The sequence below is a fragment of the Ostrea edulis genome, chromosome 4, assembly GCF_947568905.1.
Source record: "Ostrea edulis chromosome 4, xbOstEdul1.1, whole genome shotgun sequence".
Taxonomy (NCBI): Eukaryota; Metazoa; Mollusca; class Bivalvia; order Ostreida; family Ostreidae; genus Ostrea; species Ostrea edulis.
The window spans coordinates 85794760-85817455 of record NC_079167.1 but is presented as its reverse complement, the minus strand read 5'-3'; the positions used below and the strand labels follow the sequence as shown (position 1 = coordinate 85817455).

At 35.8% G+C, this 22696-nt stretch overlaps 1 protein-coding gene across 2 annotated transcripts; it reads left to right on the top strand.

Annotated features, from left to right (window-relative positions):
* Positions 1–12582: 12582 nt before the first annotated feature.
* LOC125668005 (beta-1,3-galactosyl-O-glycosyl-glycoprotein beta-1,6-N-acetylglucosaminyltransferase 3-like) lies at positions 12583–20909 on the top strand. Of its 2 annotated transcripts, XM_048901730.2 has the most exons (4): positions 12583–16643; positions 16848–17825; positions 18554–19259; positions 20627–20909. In XM_048901730.2, the coding sequence occupies exons 1-3, from the start codon at positions 16601–16603 to the stop codon at positions 18829–18831; spliced, it is 1299 nt and encodes a 432-aa protein (XP_048757687.1). In that variant the 5' UTR covers positions 12583–16600; the 3' UTR covers positions 18832–19259; positions 20627–20909. The 2 variants fall into 2 exon arrangements, with proteins under 2 accessions (XP_048757687.1, XP_048757686.1); XM_048901729.2 differs by lacking the exon at positions 12583–16643 and having other exon boundaries at positions 16699–17825.
* Positions 20910–22696: the final 1787 nt, after the last annotated feature.

Genomic DNA, 22696 nt, shown 5'->3' with positions numbered 1-22696 from the left:
ACTGAAGCATGATGTTAAAGATTTTCATGTTTTGAAAGGAATGTTGGTGAGTAATTAGGCTTCCCAAATGTGAAATTAGAGCCAAATTCGTTTAAAACACATTTGTAATAATGATCCTTACAAAGACAATATTGTTAAAAGTTTTATTGGCTGGAATTTAAACACGTTCCCTATCTAACGTGTCTAATTATGTTGTCACTTCACTTATCAACGCTTATCAGCATACAGACAATATTCTGTATTCGTTTTGATACCAAGCATATATTTTCAATAACTTTGCCAGGGATTTTTCATAAAGATAAATTGATAAACTCTTTCAAATAAATTCCTTGTAAAACATATTTGCTCAATACGAAAACCACGTCTTCATTAGTATTAGTAGTCAATTAACAATTACATGTAATCATACTGCTTTCAGTGGCATTTTATTGAATGGTAATTCATCTGCTAGTTTTATCTTGAGCTGTACCAGCCCTTCCCTGTCCACTCGTGATAACAATATCTTTTTTGTCGCTTTATGATAAGATTTGAGAAAAGAAATACACGATAAATACATGTACCTGCACCTTCTGGTGTCAGTGTGGAATCGAGGGAGTGCCAAGGTAAAATGGCGATATTGACTATTTTGTAGATGTTTATTATTATATCAAAGCATATAATCTAAGAACGGTTCATTCAATTTACATGTACATGTGCCTTACAGAAAGGTAAAGTGTCATTTTTATTTACAAGCTTAGATGATTTTTATAAAGTGCCATCAAAATAAAAGATTTTAGTTACAGTGAAACAGAATATTTGACAAACTGAATATTGTTAAAGATATACGATCTACTATGTTTACCTTATATGTGTCCCATAAATTTTAGCAACTATCATACGGTCTTACTAGCACAAGAAGTATAGTTAACGCTATAACATGTATATTGATACTGGTAATGCTTAAAATAATAATTGTGGTAATGGTGAAAATATCGGATGCAAAATGAAAAAAGATAGAGACAGGATCAAGTGACTAAGAAGAGTAAACGTGTCCTGTTTACCGATCACAACATCCACCGTGAACTCTCTCTCTCCCCCTCTCTCTCTCTCTCTCTCTCTCTCTCTCTCTCTCTCTCTCTCTCTCTCTAGGAACATTTTTACAAACTAGGGGACTATGTAACCATCTTCAAAGAAATAAAATTTGGACTATCCAAAACTCTAAAGTAAACTTTCCTTTGGCAAAACATTATTAACACACATATATTAAAGTGATTTCACCCTCCTGCAATGTCATCAGAGTTTACAAAATTAATGAATCATTTCAATTTACAAGATTGTGTGCATGATAGGAACATAGGTTTTGCAGGACTTTTTTCTTATATTTATTTGTAAGAAATCTTGTTAAACATAAACTATCTCAAAAGTCTAAATTATATATGAAGAATTAATGATGTATTTCAAAATATTGAATCCAAGGGCAATAACTTTCTTTTTATTACTTTCTTTATCAACTCTACTGTGTGATTATTTCCTTTATTTTTCAGACATTTTGTATATTTTTGTGAAGAAACAAATTTATAAAACTGTGATGAATTCTATCATATCGTTTAACCAGCATTTATGAAATTTGATAACGCTGTTTAAAGGGGCATGGACACGATTATGATGAAAATTTTATTTTTCCGTTTCTATTGTAAGGGGAGAACATTTTTTATATAAAAAAAAAAGAAATAAGTTGTATCAGATGGGATTCGAACCGGGTGCCGAGAGAAGGTCGCGTGTGATGGACGATAGGCATTAACCTCTGCGCCATTGAGACTCTGCAACTACGTAGATATTTTTGGTATTCTGTGTGTCTGATTATTATTGTAAAATTAATTATAATTGACTTTGAAGAGTATTATATTCTATTAATTTTGGGTAAAAGTATCTCTTGTTGAGTTAAAATAATTTCGTGTAATATTTTTCACACTTATGAAGACGGTCAGTGATTGGTCAGTGTGTGTAATAATAGAACTTGCTATTGGTGGTATTTTTGCACGAGATACAGAACAACAAAGACGTGTCTGATGTTGTGTAAGTTTTTGATGATATATTTGTCATTTTCAAGTACACAATAATTTGTCAGTGAATATTTTGAGTGCATAGATTCACTATATCGTGTGCAAGGTATTGTAAGAGATTCTTTGCTAAACAATGCTGTTAGGAAGCAGAATTCAATATTTAGCATTTGCTTTAATCAGACATATAGAATTGAGAACTAGTTTGTAGCTTAATGTTTTCTATTTATACTTAATGGGAGAATATAATTGAGTTTTACATACATGTACTTCGGTGACACAACGGTGTTTGAGTTATATGTGTGTTTCAGTATATTTACAGTGTTTATTTTATTAATAGGTCTAAATGTAGGTGATCAGTGTATTACGTTGACCTTGACCTGTCGTGGTGGCCATTTTTTGGGCCGGATATTGCGTGCCTTGTTTAGGTTTGTGAACTTTGCGTATTTGCAATTGCTATTTGTTCATGTTGCTAATTATGCATGTTTATAATACATGTACTACATATGAATCCTTGCAAAGGAAATATGTTTGTATATATGATTGAGGTCAAGCAAATCTTGTACATTGGTTAAGTCACTAGAACAAATTATAATGTGTTTTTATTTATTTATATTTATAGGAGCACTGTCATTGATTCATTCATTGATTCATCATTGATTGATCACATTACACTACAACTGTGAATAAAAGGTGAAAAGAACTTGTGTGTTACAAATGGCGTCGTGGACAGGATTCACTTCGATTTAGTGTTCGTGTGACAGTGTGCAATACTCGACGAGTCATGGAGCAGCTCATCCAAGGCCTCGTTGACAAAGTTAAGGCCTTGGAAGCCAGGGAGACACAGGAACATCAGGCAAATCTGGATATGAAGAAGGAGTTGCACCAACTTCAGAAAAAATTAAAATCTTACGAGGAGAAGGAGTCTAGAGAGAAACCTGCACCAGTTGTGTATGTGAAAAGTGAGAGGAAATTTCAAAAATTCAGTGGACGTCCTGAGAAAGATACAGATCCGGATGTCAACGACTGGATAACCGAAATGAGGGAACACGTAAGAGCAACAACATCCAAAGACGGTCATGCAGATTTTGTGATGGACCATTTGGCTGGTAGTGCAAAAACAGAAGTCCGCTTACTTCCTATAGAGCAACGGAAAACCGGCGAGGAAATCTTAACCATTTTAGAACAAATAAAAGGTGAAAAGAACTTGTGTGTTACAAATGGCGTCGTGGACAAAAGACCCAAATGCTATTCAAGTGATATTAGGATGTAATGTATTAAAGAACATCAGAACTTCAGAACATTCTTGTTCGTTAATGGATAACCCAGTATGGAATAATGTCATGTCTGTCTTAACTTTAGCCGACAAGGAAAACTTTGTAAAAATTGGACTTGTTAAAGTTGCTGGTACAGAGTGTGTTAGAATTCCCGCTAATTCGATGAAAGTTGTCATGGGATCTACAAGACAAAACAAGCGGAACGAACCCTACACTGCAGTTGTACAGGCTGTCACTGCAGAAAATGGATCTCTGCCGAGAAACGTCATGGTGATAGACACTCTTGGTGTTGTTGACAATGGAAGAATTCCTGTTAGGATAATAAACATTGGGCATGAAGACGTTTGGATTCAACCAAAAAGTCGCATCGGTATGTTACACCTTGTTGATATTTTGAAATCCACAGAGGATGAATATGTTGTTGACATTGAGAAATCTGAAATCAACATCCGTAGAGTTTCAACGTCGCCTTATACAGATTCATTTGATGTTGAAAACATTTTATCTGACTTGGATGTGGGACATGAAACATTCACAACAGAACAAAAGGATAAACTACGTGAACTGTTTGTCAAACATCATGATGTTTTCGCCAAAACTGACGAAGACTTAGGATATACACAAACTGTCACTCATCCTATTACCTTGACAGACGATCAACCAGTAAAAATTCCTCATCGTAGGATACCACCAAATCAGATAGTGGAAGTGAAATAACACATAGAAAACTTACTAAATCAAGGAATAATCCGAAAGAGCATCAGTCCTTACGCATCGCCTGTGGTGATAGTTAGAAAAAAGGACAATAGTATCAGACTCTGTGTAGATTATAGAGCTCTCAATACGAAAACGATAAAGGATGCATACCCTTTACCGAGGATAGAAGAAGCATTAGATGTGTTGAATGGAGCCAAATACTTCAGCAGCATAGATCTAATACAATGATATCATCAAGTGGCCGTCAAAACTGAGGATATTCCAAAGACCGCATTCCGAGTAGGAACTGGAGAACTGTTTGAGTATGTGAGAATGCCGTTCGGTTTGTGTAACAGTCCGGCAACGTTCCAAAGACTGATGGAAGCGTGTCTCGGTGATGAAAACTTTGATATTCTTGTACTGTATTTAGATGACATTTTGGTATTTTCACGGACTATAGAAGAACACATTCTTAGACTGGACAAAGTGTTTACCAAACTTAAGTTACATGGACTTAAAGTGAAAATGTCAAAGTGTCATTTCTTCCAGAAGGAGGTTAGGTTCTTAGGACATATTGTGTCCGAGAACGGTGTTGCAACCGACCCAGATAAAACAGCAGTAATCCGATCATGGCCCATTCCAGTCACCGAAAAACAACTACGTTCATTCCTTGGACTGGCTAGTTATTATCGTAAGTTTGTACAGGGATTTGCCAGTATCGCATCTCCTCTCCATTCTTTATTGTCTAAACCGAAAAACACCAAACTGAAATCCGAACAATTTCAAGCACTATGGACTGAAGAGTGTACTCGGGCATTCGAAACATTGAAAGAGAGACTTACGTCTGCACCAGTGTTGGGATTTCCTGATTTCACTCGAGAATTCATCTTGGAGACGGACGCTAGTCTTGAAGGTCTTGGAGCCGTTTTGTCGCAAGAGACACCAAATGGTAAAGTAGTGATTGCCTACGCATCAAGATCACTCAGAAAAGCAGAGAAAAACATGGAGAAATATAGTTCTATGAAACTGGAATTATTAGCACTCAAGTGGTCAGTTAGCGAAAAATTTCGGGACTACCTTCTTGGATCAAAATTTATTGTGTATACTGACAATAATCCGTTAAGTTATATCCACAAAGCCAAGCAGCGTGTCGACGCAACTACAATGCGCTGGATCGGAGAATTGGCTCAGTTCAACTTCTCGGTGAAATACCGTTCTGGAAGGGTCAATCGAAATGCGGATGCTCTGAGTCGACGACCTATTTCATCGGAGATAGAAAGTGTTGTGGATACACTAAACAGGATTACGCAGAGTACATCATTGGAGGTGTTAAAGGGAAGCATGAACTATATTGGTGAAGAAGCAGCTAACGTTCAGTTGCGTTCCGTGTGTGCGACAGCTACATTACCTGAATTTATCCCAACAGACATTGCGGCACTTCAGGAACATGATCCGGTCTTAAGTAGAGTGCGTTATTGGATGGATCGAGACGATAAACCGTCAGTTTATGAATTGAAACAGGAGCACAAAAGTGTCAGGAAACTACTTAATCAAAGAGACAGACTATTTTTTGAGAACTCTGTGATATTCAGGAAAATTCAGGATGAAACAGGAGAACAGAATCAGCTTTTGCTTCCGGAAGTTCTAAAACAAAAAGTTCTACAGAGTGTTCACAATCATGCGGGACACCAAGGCATTGAAAAGACATATTCATTGCTAAAGAAAAGATGTTTCTGGCCAAGCATGCTACAAGATGTTCAAAAATGGTGCAAGTCCTGTGAGAGATGTTTGATAGGGAAGGCTCCCCTTCCTGCCATTAACCCCCCAGTCAGCAATCTTATGGCATACAAACCCTTAGAAATTCTCGCTATTGATTTCACAGTGTTGGAAAGGTCGTCAGATGGACGTGAAAACGTGTTAATTATGACGGACATATTTACCAAATTTACGCAAGCTGTAGCTTGCAAGGATCAAAAAGCAACAAATGTGGCAAAAATCCTTGTTAAAGACTGGTTTGTCAAGTTTGGCGTTCCAGCACGTATACATAGCGACCAAGGACGAAACTTTGAAAGTTCTGTTGTCCGAGAACTGTGTAATTTTTATCGTATAGAAAAATCACGCACAACGCCTTATCACCCTGAAGGCAACGGACAATGTGAGCGATTCAATCGCACCATGCATGATCGCTTAAAAACGTTACCACCTGAAAGAAAACAGAGATGGCCGGAGTATCTTCCAGAGTTGGTTTATATATACAACTCCACAGTGCACTCATCTACGGGATACTCTCCACATTTCTTGTTCTTTGGTCGAGAACCTGTCTTACCGGTGGACTTCCTCCTTGGAACCAGGAATTCGTCAAGTAGTGATGCTAACGTACCTGTATCCTTTGATGATTGGTTAGAGAGCCACAAAAAGAGGATGTGTGAAGTCTACGAGTGTTCATCCGCTAACTTGAGGAAATCGGCTGAACAAAGGAACAAACAGAGGAACAAAAAGTCTACAGATTCATTTATTCCGATAGGAACCCGAGTTCTAACGAAGAACAGAGTTCTTGGACGCAACAAGATACAAGACACGTGGTGTTCCACTCCGTATAAAGTTGTGAAATATCTTGGTGATAATGTGTATTCTATTCAACTCGCGGATGGATCTGGTCCAATAAAAAACGTCACTAGGAAGGAAATTTTAGACACCGGTGAAAAAGTTACCGCTAGTAGTGATGATTCCGAGATGGAGGATTCAGATAGTGATTACATTCCAGAACAAATACAAGAAGTGATCCAGGCTGAGGAGTCGTCGAGTCATCGCAAATCAGACGAAGAGTTCGTTGAACCAGAACAGCCGCGCCGGAGTAAACGAACAACGGCTGGAAAACATTCCAATCCGTTTAAATTACCGCAAAGTGTCGTGTCGTCAAACTCTTGTAATCAGATTTCGGTCCAGAATTCAAACTTTAAGGAACTTAGTGATGCTATTGTGAATCTTGGTGTTACATTAAGCGCAACCCTTAGTGATTCTTGGACTAAATAGAGACATAGTTTAGAGTGTCTTGTGCAGAAAGAAATATTGTATATATTTTTAAAATTTATTTTGATGTCAATGTTTACATATTTTTAGAGTTGAAGTAAATTTTCCCATTGCTGTGGTAAGCAATGATAAAAAGTTGGGAGATTTGTAAGGGGAGAACATTTTTTATAAAAAAAAAAAAAAGAAAGAAATAAGTTGTATCAGATGGGATTCGAACCGGGTGCCGAGAGAAGGTCGCGTGTGATGGACGATAGGCATTAACCTCTGCGCCATTGAGACTCTGCAACTACGTAGATATTTTTGGTATTCTGTGTGTCTGATTATTATTGTAAAATTAATTATAATTGACTTTGAAGAGTATTATATTCTATTAATTTTGGGTAAAAGTATCTCTTGTTGAGTTAAAATAATTTCGTGTAATATTTTTCACACTTATGAAGACGGTCAGTGATTGGTCAGTGTGTGTAATAATAGAACCTGCTATTGGCGGTATTTTTGCACGAGATACAGAACAACAAAGACGTGTCTGATGTTGTGTAAGTTTTTGGTGATATATTTGTCATTTTCAAGTACACAATAATTTGTCAGTGAATATTTTGAGTGCATAGATTCACTATATCGTGTGCAAGGTATTGTAAGAGATTCTTTGCTAAACAATGCTGTTAGGAAGCAGAATTCAATATTTAGCATTTGCTTTAATCAGACATATAGAATTGAGAACTAGTTTGTAGCTTAATGTTTTCTATTTATACTTAATGGGAGAATATAATTGAGTTTTACATACATGTACTTCGGTGACACAACGGTGTTTGAGTTATATGTGTGTTTCAGTATATTTACAGTGTTTATTTTATTAATAGGTCTAAATGTAGGTGATCAGTGTATTACGTTGACCTTGACCTGTCGTGGTGGCCATTTTTTGGGCCGGATATTGCGTGCCTTGTTTAGGTTTGTGAACTTTGCGTATTTGCAATTGCTATTTGTTCATGTTGCTAATTATGCATGTTTATAATACATGTACTACATATGAATCCTTGCAAAGGAAATATGTTTGTATATATGATTGAGGTCAAGCAAATCTTGTACATTGGTTAAGTCACTAGAACAAATTATAATGTGTTTTATTTATTTATATTTATAGGAGCACTGTCATTGATTCATTCATTGATTCATCATTGATTGATCACATTACACTACAACTGTGAATAAAAGGTGAAAAGAACTTGTGTGTTACACTATTGTTTACAATGCTTAGCTAAAGTAATTTCTAATGGTCAACCAAAATTCCAATACACAGTTTTAGTTACAAGTGAGATACAGTACTTCCAATTCTTTGTTACATAAACAAGTTTCGTGTCATGTTTCGCATGCGTAAAAGAAAATGATATGTGCAAAACATTAGAAATGTAAAACTTATACAGTACGAATTTTGATGCACCAGATGCGCATTTTGACAAATATTGTCTCTTAAGTGATGCTTAACCGAACATTTTTAAATCCGAAATAACAATAAACTTGTAAGAGCTAATTTAGGGAAAACAGAGTGCCAAAAAGTGGAGTCAAATTCGTCTAAGGATAAGAGCTATGCTTGAGGGAACTAATCCTTAATTTTGAAATTAATTTCTAAATTTTATCACAGCAATTAAATATACATCCGTATAACTGTTTAATTGTGTTCTGAATTAAGTTGTAAATTGACAAATTTGCTTGAAACGAACTTTCCCTAATATATCCAACCTATGTAAACAAAAACATGGCACAAATCTTGTTTGTATAACAAAGAATTGCGAGCTCTGTATCTCCCATACACCTCGATAACTGACATTCAAAATTTTGTTGACCATTAGAGATGCCTTAGATAAGCATTCTAATCATTAAATATGGAAAAACAAAAGTTGAAAATTTAAGCTCAAATCGTGTCCATGCCCTTAAGGAAAACTGCTATTTTATGACGTGGATATAATATTATGTTTATGTACATGTATGTCTCGCATTTTAAAAAGTATGATGGCCTATATATTTTATTTGATAATTAATTAGTTTTAACTCTAATGAATGGAAATAAATACACTTTTTATACTTTTAGTAGATAAAACTGCGAGTATGAAGTTGCCTTAAAAGTTGTTTACCTAATTTAAAAACATTTTCATCCTTAACTAAGCGATTTCGGAATAGAAAAAATTGTAAGCACACAATTCCGTTTTACCCCAAAAGCTGAAAGTCATAATCAGTAGACTATATATAATATACTATATACATGTATTGAAGAAATCACTGTCTAGTCTGCTAGGTATGCGATGTGAGTAATTACAATGAAAAAGAATGCTAATTTCTATAACGACGAAACCTTTGGGCATATAGCATAACGTTTTCCATTGTAGTTGGTTACTTCATATACTCACGAAACTAGACAGTGGTTCCTTATATTCAAATTCAAAATAAAAACAAATAAAATCCAGACACATAACATTCCATGTTAATTTTCATAGTCCCAGCACACTGATATCATCGAAACTTGTGGTTCACATGCAAGTGAGAAATTTACATGTTTATGTGATATATGAGAAAAACTACCACATTGGAGCTGTAAAGAGCCATCGCAGAAAAAACAGTAGAAAATGTCAATATTACTAATTTTATTGATTGATTGATTGAGGTTTTACGTCGTTTTGGGGAATATTTCAGCCATTTTACGGCGAGAAAATGGCGAAATGACAAAACTTGCTTGTTACAGTAAAAATACAAGTTGCTTTGAGATCATGTTCTTATAAATCAACTTCTGACTCAGTTATCTAAATCAAAACGAGGTTTGACTATTGATTCAAACTACTCTCTAGATAAAATATTGATTCTTGTTGGCATTGTTTGAAGATTATCAATTGTTGAGGCTTACAGATACCTGAGTTACTAGGCAAACTTTTATTATGAGCCGATAAAGAATGGCCGTGTTCATAAAACAATGACAATGAAAAACTGTACTAACATCTTTTCTGCTGTAATACAGAATGATTTTTTTGTTGTTGTTTTTATTCGTGCTACAGATCTTTATGACTGTACAAGAGAGAACATATAGCCAAATAAAATGTACACAATGATTCAAACAACGGAACATTCTATTCCTTAAATGTGCCTAAAAATGAACAAGAAATAATGCTATTTAAAACACAAGATAGTTTTGTGTGAAAATGTATTAAGGACTTTTTGATTCAAAAATAAGATTTTGCCAAGGACATATTGAGTGCAAACATAAATGTACACAATGAACCCTAAGTTGGACAAAATTCCCTTGTTTGACGTCGGTTACAGAACTTATTTAGCTGCAGAACAGTATCTCTCCAGGAGAATATTGGGACAGTTTGAAAACGTGCATGTTTCTAATGTTTGTTTTGCATGTTCCAGTGTGTGTGTGTGTGTGTGTGTGTGTGTGTGTGTGTGTGTGTGTGTGTGTGTGTGTGTGTGTGTGTGCGTGCGTGCGTGCGTGCGTGCGTGCGCGGCTGTATTATCACTTGGTAGCCTTTTCCATTATTTACTTAAACTTCTCGTGAAAGGTGAAGATAACAACGTGATCAATCGCATAACTCATACAAGGAATACAAAATAGAGAGTTGGGTAAACACAGACCCTTGGATATACCAGAGTTGGGATCAGGTGACTAGAAGAGTAATCATTCCCTAATCCCCTAATCCAGCCAATACGTGCTGATCAGAGATACTGAAAATCCATATGTGTCTGTTTTACATTTCGGGATTAAAATCGTTCTATAGCTACCCTTACACCAGTCTCACTTATCTCTAAAGGAATTCTATACAGAACTCATGAATTTGTTAGCTATCGCATCTATCAGTAATTGAACGTATGTCTTGTAGATTTTACAAGCGATTATATTTATCGTTTCATCTGCAAAATAAGATTATTCTTCTATCTGTGCGGCCATGATTTTTATCACATTCTACACTGCATGTAACAATGAATGTTCATTGACAACTGTTATAATTTCATGAAAGTTCAAGATAACGAACAGTAATCAATCTCATAAATCCCAATATAACTCTCTTATGAATCAAGCGAATGAGTTGATATTCACCACATAGGTAGATAATATGTATATCTATATATTGGTGTAATGACAATGCCAACACACACGCACATGCGCGTGCATCGTCTTTCAAAACTTAATTTTTAAAGGACGATAACGTTTTTGTTTTTAATCAAATTCTTTTTACTTTTAGGTTCTAGGTGTGTCTTGGTATTCCTTCCAAATTGTTTCCAATTAGAATTACTGCTCAGCACGTGCATGCACGTGTTCTGAATTCTGATTGAACAATTTTAAAATCACTATAACTTCCTTATATTTGATGGAAACGTTATGAAATTCATACTGTGGGTATATGATACAAATGCCTGTTGAATGACATCAACAAAAGTGCAGAATCATACACGCGTGCATGTGTATGCATGTGCATTACTTTCTTTCATTTCTTGCTACTGAAATGACCATATTAAACGCACTACGTGTAATTAAAGGCTAAAATAAAATGAATTTTTGCTATAGGTTTACAATGACATCAGTTTTTAATTGGGGGAGGTTTGGGGAACATATGTAACGGTCCCCGTTACAATTAGAACTAGTTATCATTATTATCATCTTTTCAAGTTTTTAGTCTGAAGTTTTAGAAACGATTATGGGCTCGGTAGTTCACACCCATTCTTCCCATTGACTGGGATATTAAAACTGAGGCATACTTTGGAAGAATTTGAACTTTTGACAGGGGAAGTTGGAGTAGCAGTAGGATTACCAAATGTGAAACCAAAGCCTAGTTCATTTAAACAGTTTTAATAATGAACATTTCAACAACAACTTTGTTCAACGCTTTCTCATTTGGAACAAAACATATTTTTCTAACCCCTCTAATCATTTCAACACATCACATATGAACACTTATCAGTAAAGATTGTTGTTTTGATACCAAGCATACATTTTAAATAACTTTGCCAGCTTTTTGTCATAAAGATAAATTTTTAAACTCTTTCAAGTAAATTCCGGGTAACAAAATTTGTTTGCTCAATACGAAAAACCACATCTTATTTGGTAGTTTATCATACTACTTTCGTTGACATTTGAAATGAGAGTTAATTCATCTGCCAGTCTTATCTTAGCTGTATGAGCGTTATCTGACCACTTTTCTGTGCACCCGTAAGACGAGTGTCCTTTTTGTAGAAGAATAAGACCTGAGAAAATAAATACACGATCAGTAACTGCCCCTGGTTGTAGCAGTGTTGGATCAAGGATGTATTAAGGTAAGATGAAGCTATTTATATATGTTTATGATCAGTTCAAAGTATGTAAATCTAGGAACCAGGCTCGCTTGAATCGACATACACCTGTACCTTCTACCAGGTATAAAAATATGCAGCGTCATTTTATTTAAAAGCTATGCTAATCTTTATAAAGTTTGGAACAGTCTTTTGTGCATGAAGTTTACTGAACACTATAACATGTATTTTGATACTGATATTGCTGAAAATAGTGATTGGGAACATAAAAAAGGTGTTAATAACGAAATGTGAACAGTCTAACGAAATGTGAACAGTCTCATAAATGTATCAAATACAAAATGAAAAGCATGCCCAAAATGGACTCCTTAAAACGGTGTAGGAAGAATCAAGTGTATATGAAGGGTAAGTGTGTCCTGTTGAGCGATCACATTCACCGTGGATCCACTCTCTCTAAATAATGTAAATAGAGCAACCCGTGATCAAAACCAGTATATCAGTACATGATTAGGAAACTTTTACAAAAGGGCGCCTATGATATGGGACTGCATAACCATTCTTTATACAAAAAAGTGCATGGACTATCTTAAACCCGAAATTGTGTTTTATTTTGTCAAAACATCGTTTTGGAACAGAGGGTTTATGATTCTTCCTGTATCTTAAATGTTGGTTACCTAATTAAAAACATGTTCATTCTTAACCAAGCGATTTCAAGGTATGAAATATGGTATGCACAAAATTCCGGTGTACCCCAAAAACTACGAGATATAGTCACCAATATTATTCTGCTGAGGTTATTTAAGAAATTAATGTCTAGTCTTCTGCCTATGTGAGGTGAGTAATTACAATTGAAAAATGATAATTTCCATAACGCGAACCCTCTTGTCATACAGCATCACGTTTTCAAATTTAGTTGATCTCCTCACATACCCCAAAAAAACTAGACATTGATTCCTTTATTCAAATTTGAAATAAAATTGGGGGAAAATTTAAAATTCAGGCATATGGCATTCCATACTAATTTTACATAGTCCCAGCGCACTGATATAAGAACTGGATGATTCGCATCCAGGTGAGAACTTTGCATCTTGATGTAGTATACAGGACCACGCATAAATACATACATTGGAGCTTCAAATAGTTATCACAGAGAAAAGTGGGGAATATAAATATATTTAATTTGAAATGCTTCATCATGAATTAGAAGTTGCATTGGAAATCTGTTCTTATAATTCAGTTTCAGACTCGGTAATCATTTAAATTCATACGAAGTATCTGGGTAACATTTCGATTGTTATTAACACTATTCGAAAATTATGAATTGTAGAAGATCACAAATTCCTATGTTATTATGCAAACTAGCATTTTGAGAAGATAAAGATTGATCGTGTTTATAAGACATTTTGATATCAAACTGTACAAAAATTACCTCTGTTTTAATACAGAACCATTTGTTGTTGTTGTTTTTAACCGTGCTGCAGATAATTGCTTTGTTTGCAGAACATGCCTAGCTGTAGATCAGTACCTCTCTAGGAAAATATTGGGAGATTCTATATATATTATGAATTCTGTCAAAGATTCTGCCAGGCGATGGGCTAAATATGAAAATGAAGAACTTGATACATTGTCAGAATGGGTTAAAAGCATAAGAGGAATATTATATCCTACATTAGAGATATTAAAACAAAAGTACATACCATCTATCCTTCTGTGTTTAGTGCACTAGAATGTTTGGTTCCACCTGACAAAGCTAGTAACAACATTGTCTTTGTTTGTAAGGCTCATTATTACAACTGTATTTTAAACGAACTTGGCATTACTTCCACTTTTGGTAATCGTACTTATACTCCTACTGCCCTTTCAAAAGATGAATTTCTTAAAAATCTTGCTTCAGTTTTAAACACATTTGTAATCCCAGTCAATGGGTCTAATGAATATGAGTTACCATACCTATACTGGATTCCTAAATAAAAGCCCTTACAAGCAAAAATACATTGCTGGATCCACTAAGTGCTCTAACAAGCACCTATCTTTGCTCCTGACGAAAATATTAACAACCATGAAGGATAAACTTCAAACTGACTGTGCAACTACATATGCCAGAAGTGGTTTCCCCAAATCAATAACATCAAACCCTATGACTTTTCAACACTATACACGACAATTCCTCACGATAAATTAAAGATTAGATTTTTGACATCATAGACAGTTGCTTCTTATATAAAAGTGAAGAAAAAAATATTCATATTTAGTGATCAGTCATACAAAACTTACTCTGTTAAACACCACCCTGATTACTCTGTTAAACACCACCCTGATTACTCTGTTAAACACCACCCTGATTCTACGCAAAGTACTCTGAAGTTGGAATAAAAAATATGCTGGAGTTCCTCATTGACAATATCTCCGTGATCTTTGGTGATCAAGTTTTCCAGCAGTCTGTTGTAATTCCCATGGCCACGAATTGTGTTCATTTGTTAGCTGACCTGTTTCTATATTCATATGAAGCAGAATTTATTCAAAAACGTCTACGTGAGAAGAAAAAAATATCTTGCTGTTGTCTTCAATGCGACATTTAGATATATCGACGACGTTTTGTTTATCAACAATAATAGCTTTTATTCATATGTCGATTTGATATATCCCTGTGAGGTCGAAATAAAGGACACCACAGAGTCATCCACTTCTGCTTCATACTTAGATATGTTATTGAAAGTAGACATCAACGGCAAACTGACAACTCAACTGTATGACAAACGGTATGATTTTAGCTTCTCTATAGTCAACTTTCCATATTTATGTAGCAATATTCCATTATCACCTGCATATGGTGTTTATGTCTCTCAACTGATTCGATATGCAAGAGCTTGTTCTGTGTATAGTCATTTTTTAAATCGAGCCAAGCTACTGACAAACAAGTTGATGGTACAGGGGTTTCAACAGTCTGGATTGAAGTCAGCATTTCGTAAATTCTATGGTCTTTATAACGATCTAGTTTGTCAATACAATCTATCTTTGGGTTAAATGCTGTCTGACATGTTTCATACCGATTGTTAAGCCGTTCTTGGCACACAGATTTTGACTGCGGATGCCTTCGTTTGCCTGAGCGGGATGTGGGGCTCACGGCGGGTGTGACCGGTCCACAAGGAATGCTTGCTCCTCCTGGGCACCTGATCCAACCCCTGGTGTGTCCAGGGGTCCGTGTTTTCCGAGCTATCTATTTTGTATTGCTTGTAAAAGTTATGAGATTGATCACTGTTCGTTATCTTCACCTTTCTTTAGTTATTCAAAGAGATACAATTGTAAACACATTTTTTATCTACGAATATGTTCATCTGAATTATATCATCAATATTAGAATAGTCAAAGATAATATGATTAAGATGGATTAGAACAAATCTCCAATGACCGCAATCTTTTAAGCCCCTTTTACACATTCGAGGATGAGACGCCGGTTTATCCCGGATTGTCAATCCGTGATGGTCCGTGACCATCCGTCATCACCGTGTATAAACCGTATATGCATTCGGCGTCGTCCGGGACAATCCGGCTTCGGAAAGCCAAACCGTGAAAAAAAATTAAACATGTTTAATTTTTACCCCGGATCGTCCCGGAAGAAAATCCTGCGTATTGATCCATGTAGGTACCGTGTATCAGGGTGTATCAACCGAGAGGTCTTGTATCAACCGAGAAGTCCGTGTAGCCACCAAAGTAACCGTGTAAAATCCGGGGTCATCCGTGTGCGAAACTTTTCTGCTGAAGAACACAGATGTCTACGGTCTGTACACGGATTGTTCCCGGTAACATTACGGACAGCCACGATAAACACAGGGAAGAAAGACCTTGATAATCCGTGAAACAACCGTGAATGGACCGGCAAAAACCGTGATCTTCCGTACGCTCCTTGATCATGCCGGCACCGACCGGGATTTTCCCCCAGGACATACGGTTAGCTACCGTGCTTATCTGTAGAGAAACCCGCGTTTTCCGTGTCTCCATCGTGATAAGACCGTGTTGAGACCGGCATTACGTCGGATCACCCGGATGACTAGAATTTTGCATCCGGCGTTGACCGCCTCCTGATTCGTGAATGTGTGAAAGGGGCTTAACAGGTAACATGTAAGATGTTATTTTGACACCTTAACTACACCATAGACGAAAACGCGAATCAATCAATTAGTTTGCAATTTCAACATTTTCTGAAAATATCTCATATTTGTTGTAGATAAATCACGTACTATTTGCTATCGTTTTTGTAAAACTTAAAATCGTCAATAGGTGAAGATGAAAGGCGTCAAAGGGCACACGTCAATCTCAAAGATTAAAGGTATATTTTACATGAAGTTACCCCACAATTGCAATTAAGTACTGCTATTTAGTATAATAAATCATTGTTTTGTTGTAGATAGACAGCATACCGTATTTCCTATTATGTGGCTGAGGCGATTTCGTACGCTTTCCTTGATTACAGTGTTACTGATTGTTCTTATGTGTTACATGATTCATTATAGAATGTTCTATACACCTTTAGTGCTGCTGACACCAAAGCAAGGGATTGATATGGCGAATACATGTGTAACATTTCCTGGGAGTATCATCAATCAGCAATTGGATACAACATCTAAAAATCACCGACGCTCCCAACTAAAACGCATTGTGCATGAGGTAAATTGCCAGCAAATAATAGACGGTGATGAAGAGTATATATCAGTGGTCAATATAGCGATTTCAGAACGGATATACACGTTTCCCACAGACAAAGAGATGGGAGATCTTGCACAGAATTGTGAGAAATTCTTAGAGGTGTACAATTATAAATATTTCTTCGTATCAACTGAAGAACTTGATTTTCCCATCGCCTATACAATATTAACTTATAAAGATGCTATTCAAACAGAGAAACTACTCCGTGCTATTTATCGCCCACATAATTTATACTGCATACACGTAGATCGAAGTTCAGATAGTACTTTACTTTACGCTATGAAATCCATCGCTAAATGTCTATCTAATGTATTCATTGCTTCAAAATTAGAGGATGTGATATACGCAGGGTTTTCTCGACTTCAGGCAGATTTGAACTGTATGTCTGATTTATTGAATAACACTGATGTTAAATGGCGATATGTCATAAATTTACCTTCCCAGGCATTCCCTTTGAAAACAAATTCAGAAATCATTAAAATTCTTACAATATATAACGGGACAAATAGCATAGAAAGTGTTTACGATCATAATGCAGTACATCGATTTAATGAGAAATTTGCTATGAAAAACGGGAAATTAAAGTCGACAGGAAAAAAGAAGGATCCGCCTCCGTATGATATAACAATAGGAAAGGGAAGTGCTTACGGTGTGTTCAGTAGGGACTTCGTGAATTATTCAATAAATGACCTCAAAGCGCAGGATATTTTGAAATGGTTAGAAGATACGTACAGTCCGGATGAGTCCTTCTGGGCCACTCTACAATTTAACAAACAGCTTCATGTCCCAGGAGTCAACTACGCAGGTAATTTTTTTTTTAAATTGCATGATATTACTCTATGAAACAGATTAACAGTGGGGTTTCGAGATAAAATAGGTCTTCATTACTCCTTGCTTGTTGTAAGAGGCGACTAAAAGGGGCGGTCCTACGGATGAAGGAAAAAGGCCCCGTGTCATAGCAAGTGTGGCGCGATAAAGATCCCTCCCTGCTCAAAGGTCGTAAGCGCCGAGCATAGGCCTAAATTATGCAACCCTTCACCGGCAATGGTGACGTCTCCATTTGGGTGTAATATCCTCGAGAAGAACGTTAAATAGTATACAATCAATCAGTCAATGAAAACCTGAATTAATGGAAGCTGATTATTTTTGAATCTATAATCAGCTGTAATTTGTTCTTCGTCTTAAATTGCTTTTATATTGTTTGGGGTGATATTGCAAGATATATTTTGTTGTGTTTGGTGACAATTGTTTTCGTATAATTAGTTATCTAACTAGGTCTAATGAGCCTTGAGATTTAGGAACTTGTCAGAGGTACAGCATAAAACAAAACTAATGTTTTCAGGATTAGATACATTGCATATTGTGTTAGACATATTGTTATTTGACAAACATATTGTTTTCTTTACCTAATATGGCTTTTTTATCCTTTTGTGACGGTTTAATCAATCAATTCGCTCGACTGACACTAAAATCAGTCCTTAGACGATATGAATAGCCTCTGATACTGATTTCATGATTAATTCTCTTTTGTAGGTGTTCCAAACAGAAAATTATGGATAGCCGCCAGTACGACATGGGAGGGGCCTAGTGAAATATGTCATGGAAAGTATGTTCGTAGCATCTGTGTTTTTGGCCTCGGCGATTTAAATAAATTGGTGTCGGAGAAGGAACTTTTCGCCAACAAGTTTGTTCATGACTACCAGCCTCTTGCATTGCAATGCATGGAAGAATGGATATATAATAAGACGATCAATAATATACCTCTACAAACATATCATTATAGAAATTTGATAAGACCAATGCTGCATTAGAAGCTTAAAATTTATTTTCCTCATGGGTTGTCATCAATTATATAGACTTTGTTAATTTGATGTTTTAGTTACCGGAAAAATACAATATTCAACGACCTATTCTTCATAACTAAAATACAAGACGTAGTGGAAAGTGCTTAAAAATGCAAGTGTTTATTGGACGACTAAAGTATCAATGAACCATATCCCATAGTAGATCTCCAATTCACTTCTTTCAATGATAAAAAATCAATTTGATATTCAGCTTGAAGGCATTGAAGGTGAAAATTATATTTCATTTTTCTGTGAATTGTTAGGTCACAGCTGGAAGCTCGGAATCATGTAGTCAGTATTTTCTGAACAGAAATGACAGAAGGAGCACATATTTATAGGATTGAGATTTTGAAATCAATGCTTAAAAGAATTACCAGACGGGTTGGATACATATAGTAAGTGACATCGACCTTCAATATGGAGGAACTCAACTGGCCCTAGGTGATCCCAGGGCCTTGATTTTATTTCACAAATCAAATCATGAGACATTAGATAATCTTATGATGGAGACACACTTCTTTCTGCTAAATGAAATAAGGTGAATATAACAAATGAAAAGCTGAAAAAAACGAATAGCAATCAATTTCATGAAGAATACAAAATCTAGAACAGGGCAAACACCGAGCCTCTGGCGATTCCATTATTGGTGCAATGATAATGTAAGAAATCACTCATGTCCACAGGATCATAATGTGCATTTGATTAGGCTCTTTAACAAAAAGCCAAAAGAAAAGTCTAGCCATGAGCATTAGTTGTACAATAAATCAGAAATACACAATCTTTTATTTGATTAACTTGTTTCATTTCATTAACAAGTAGCTTGGTCTACATCATAATTTCACACATTCAACATGCATATGCTTTATATTTGTAAACGCTTTGAATCCATTTCATCAAGAAGTCAACGCAAGCCCATACTTGTACTCTCAAACACTAGAAGAACACAATGGTGAAGATACCGTCAATCTGATAAATCATAGAGAATACGGAAGTATGAGTAGGGCAAACACGGAATGCTGGAGACACCAGCTATCTAAGAGGACAAAGCATTCCCTGATGACCGGTCACATTGACGTTATGAACCCTAAATGGTGATCGAGTGAACTGAGTTATCGCAATAAGAAACAGTAGAAAGAACCCTGTAACAATTGGTATGAAACACCTCTGGTGTGTCCAGGGGTCCGTGTTTGCCCAACTATCTATTTTGTATTGCTTGTAGGAGTTATGAGATTGATCACTGTTCGTTATCTTCACCTTTCACATATCATACATCACATAACATTCCACCTAATGATGGGTTGTATATACAAATAAATCAACCAGGAGTTCCAAAAGCATGGTCTAAAGTCAGCACTTCATGACATTCCATGATCGCTATCGTAATCTTATATACAATCTTTGCATTTTTATAGGAATTTTGAGATTGATCAATGTTCGATTTAAAGTATCGCTGTTCGGAATGCCTCACTACCCTCAGTATCTATCTCTGGTTCATTCATTATCATCACTAGTACCTCCGTGTCAATATCAGTGTCATTCAGTATAAAAAAGTGAATATCATGAACAGCGCTTAATCTCATAATCCCTATGAAAATGCAAAATTACCAATAGCGCAAACAAGGATCCCTGGACAACACGTCAGGAAACATGCATTTGACCCATTGTATTGGTAAATTAGATCGTTACAACAATCATGCAATTAGCTAAATACTTACTATAAACGAAAATGTTGAAACCCCTGTAACATTAACTTACTTTTCAGTTACCTGCCGAGATGAAAAAGATGATCATACGCAGAGCAAGCTCTTCTGCAACGAATAAATGAAGACATAATCACCACATAGAGCTCAAGGCGGGTTTCACCTGTCGAAAGGGGATTCTTACTATTTCTAGACACCTAGTATGACCACTGGTGTGTCCAGGAGTTCCTACAAACTCTCTATTTTGTATTGCTTATGGGAGTTATGAGATTGATTGTTGTTTATTATCTTCACCTCTCATGCAGGTGATGTTGAAATATTTCTAAATAAATATGGGAAGTCGACGATGAAGAAGCTCCAAATATGAAACAGATGTGAAAAACTCTATTTTCCATTACTTCGAGTTTACTGGGAGATATTTAATCGACATATGAATGGCAATGATCATAACTAATAGATGAAACGTGGTTGATATATCTAAATGTCAAATTAAAGTCCACTGCAAGAGATTTTCATCTCATTTAGAGGCTTTGAATAAACTCTGTCTCGTACGAATATAAAAAAGTCGACTAGTACTGAAGCACAATTCGTGTCCATGGTAATTCGAAGTGCATGTTGAAGGAACTAATCGCCAACGTCTTCTCTGAGTAACTTCAGCATCTTTTTATATCAACTTCATTATACTTGTGCGTAGAATCAGAATGGTATATAATAGAGTGATGTATTGGATGACTGATCACTGCATATTAATATTTCCTTCTTCCAATTTTGTTGACAGGCAACTGTCTATGATGTCCGAAAGTCTAGCCTTTAATTTACTGTGAAAAATGGTCAGGTAAAGCGTTCAAACTTCATGCATTTTGATGTTGTTGATTTGGGTAAAGTTTTTTTAATTTCAATTTACTAAAGGTTCACTATATTTATTTAGATTCCACAATTGATTTACACCGCCTTTGGTATATCTTGTCACACAATACCTTTGCCATTTCTCAACCACAGCAGTTAATTTCGTGAGGAAGGGCTCGGTAGAACACTATTGAATACAACATTGTATCTTTGCTTGTGGGTAATTCTTAAAGTTTAGAAGTCCTTCAGGTGAGACAGCAAAAACCGAGGTTCCGTGTCTCAGCAAGTGTGGCACAATAAAGATCCCGCCCTGCTCACAGGCCATTAGTGCCGATCATAAGCCTAAATTTTGCACCCCTTCGCTGGCAATGGTGACGTCCCCATATGAGTGAAAGAATATCAAGTGGGGCGTTAATCAACATACAACCAACCAACGAATAGTAGAATTATATTTGTATGAAACATATGCTGTCTGATGCAAGGTGAAAATAACGAACAGTGATCAATCGATGTGTTTCATTCCATTTGTTAGACCGTTCTTTATAAACTGATTTTTACCACGAATTACTCCATTTTCCTGATCAAGACATAGAGTTCATGGCAGATGTGACCGGTCGACAGGGGATGCTTATTCCTCCTGACCCCAGCTCTACCATGCCAAGTATTTTAATTATTCATATTTTGCCGATATGTGCATAATACCTGTACAGTGTACTGTCCAAAATGACCGGAAACAGAACTCGTCTATGCGTATGCCTAGTTATTTATTAAATCAATGATTGACATCATGTAACTTTCCTCAACTTTATACGAAATACTGTAATAAAACAAAATAATGATTGTAAACAATGAATTGATACTGACAACACATTTCTGATTATATGTAATGATAATTCAAACTATCCAAAACTGATTTTTATACAGAGAATTGTTGTTTATAAAGCAGACAGCGCCAGACAAGTAGTGCTTGATACTTAGAATAATGCATGTACGTGCCTTAAAATCCACTTCGGAATACTTACATGTATCTAATGTAATCAATAGAAAACATTTTTATTTGAAAATAGAAATAACATTAGGTTATTTCAGATCCGATTTCAATAACATTGTCACCCTTAAATAAAAAATCTTTTGAATATTTTCAATTGTTTGATGGAAATGTTTTTAGATGTATGTTCCTTAGTTAATACGTTCTGCCAAGTAGCCTTTGCTTGTTATTTGATAACGGCAAGAGGACGTTAATGTGAATTGAACAATTGTCATTTATTTTGAAAATGACGAAGTTA

Coding starts and splice junctions, on each gene's coding strand:
- LOC125668005 (XM_048901729.2), top strand. CDS start 16,748: ATGTGGCTGAGGCGATTTCGTACGCTTTCCTTGATTACAGTGTTACTG. Junction 17,826..18,553: donor CCCAGGAGTCAACTACGCAG/GTAATTTTTTTT, acceptor TCTCTTTTGTAG/GTGTTCCAAACAGAAAATTA.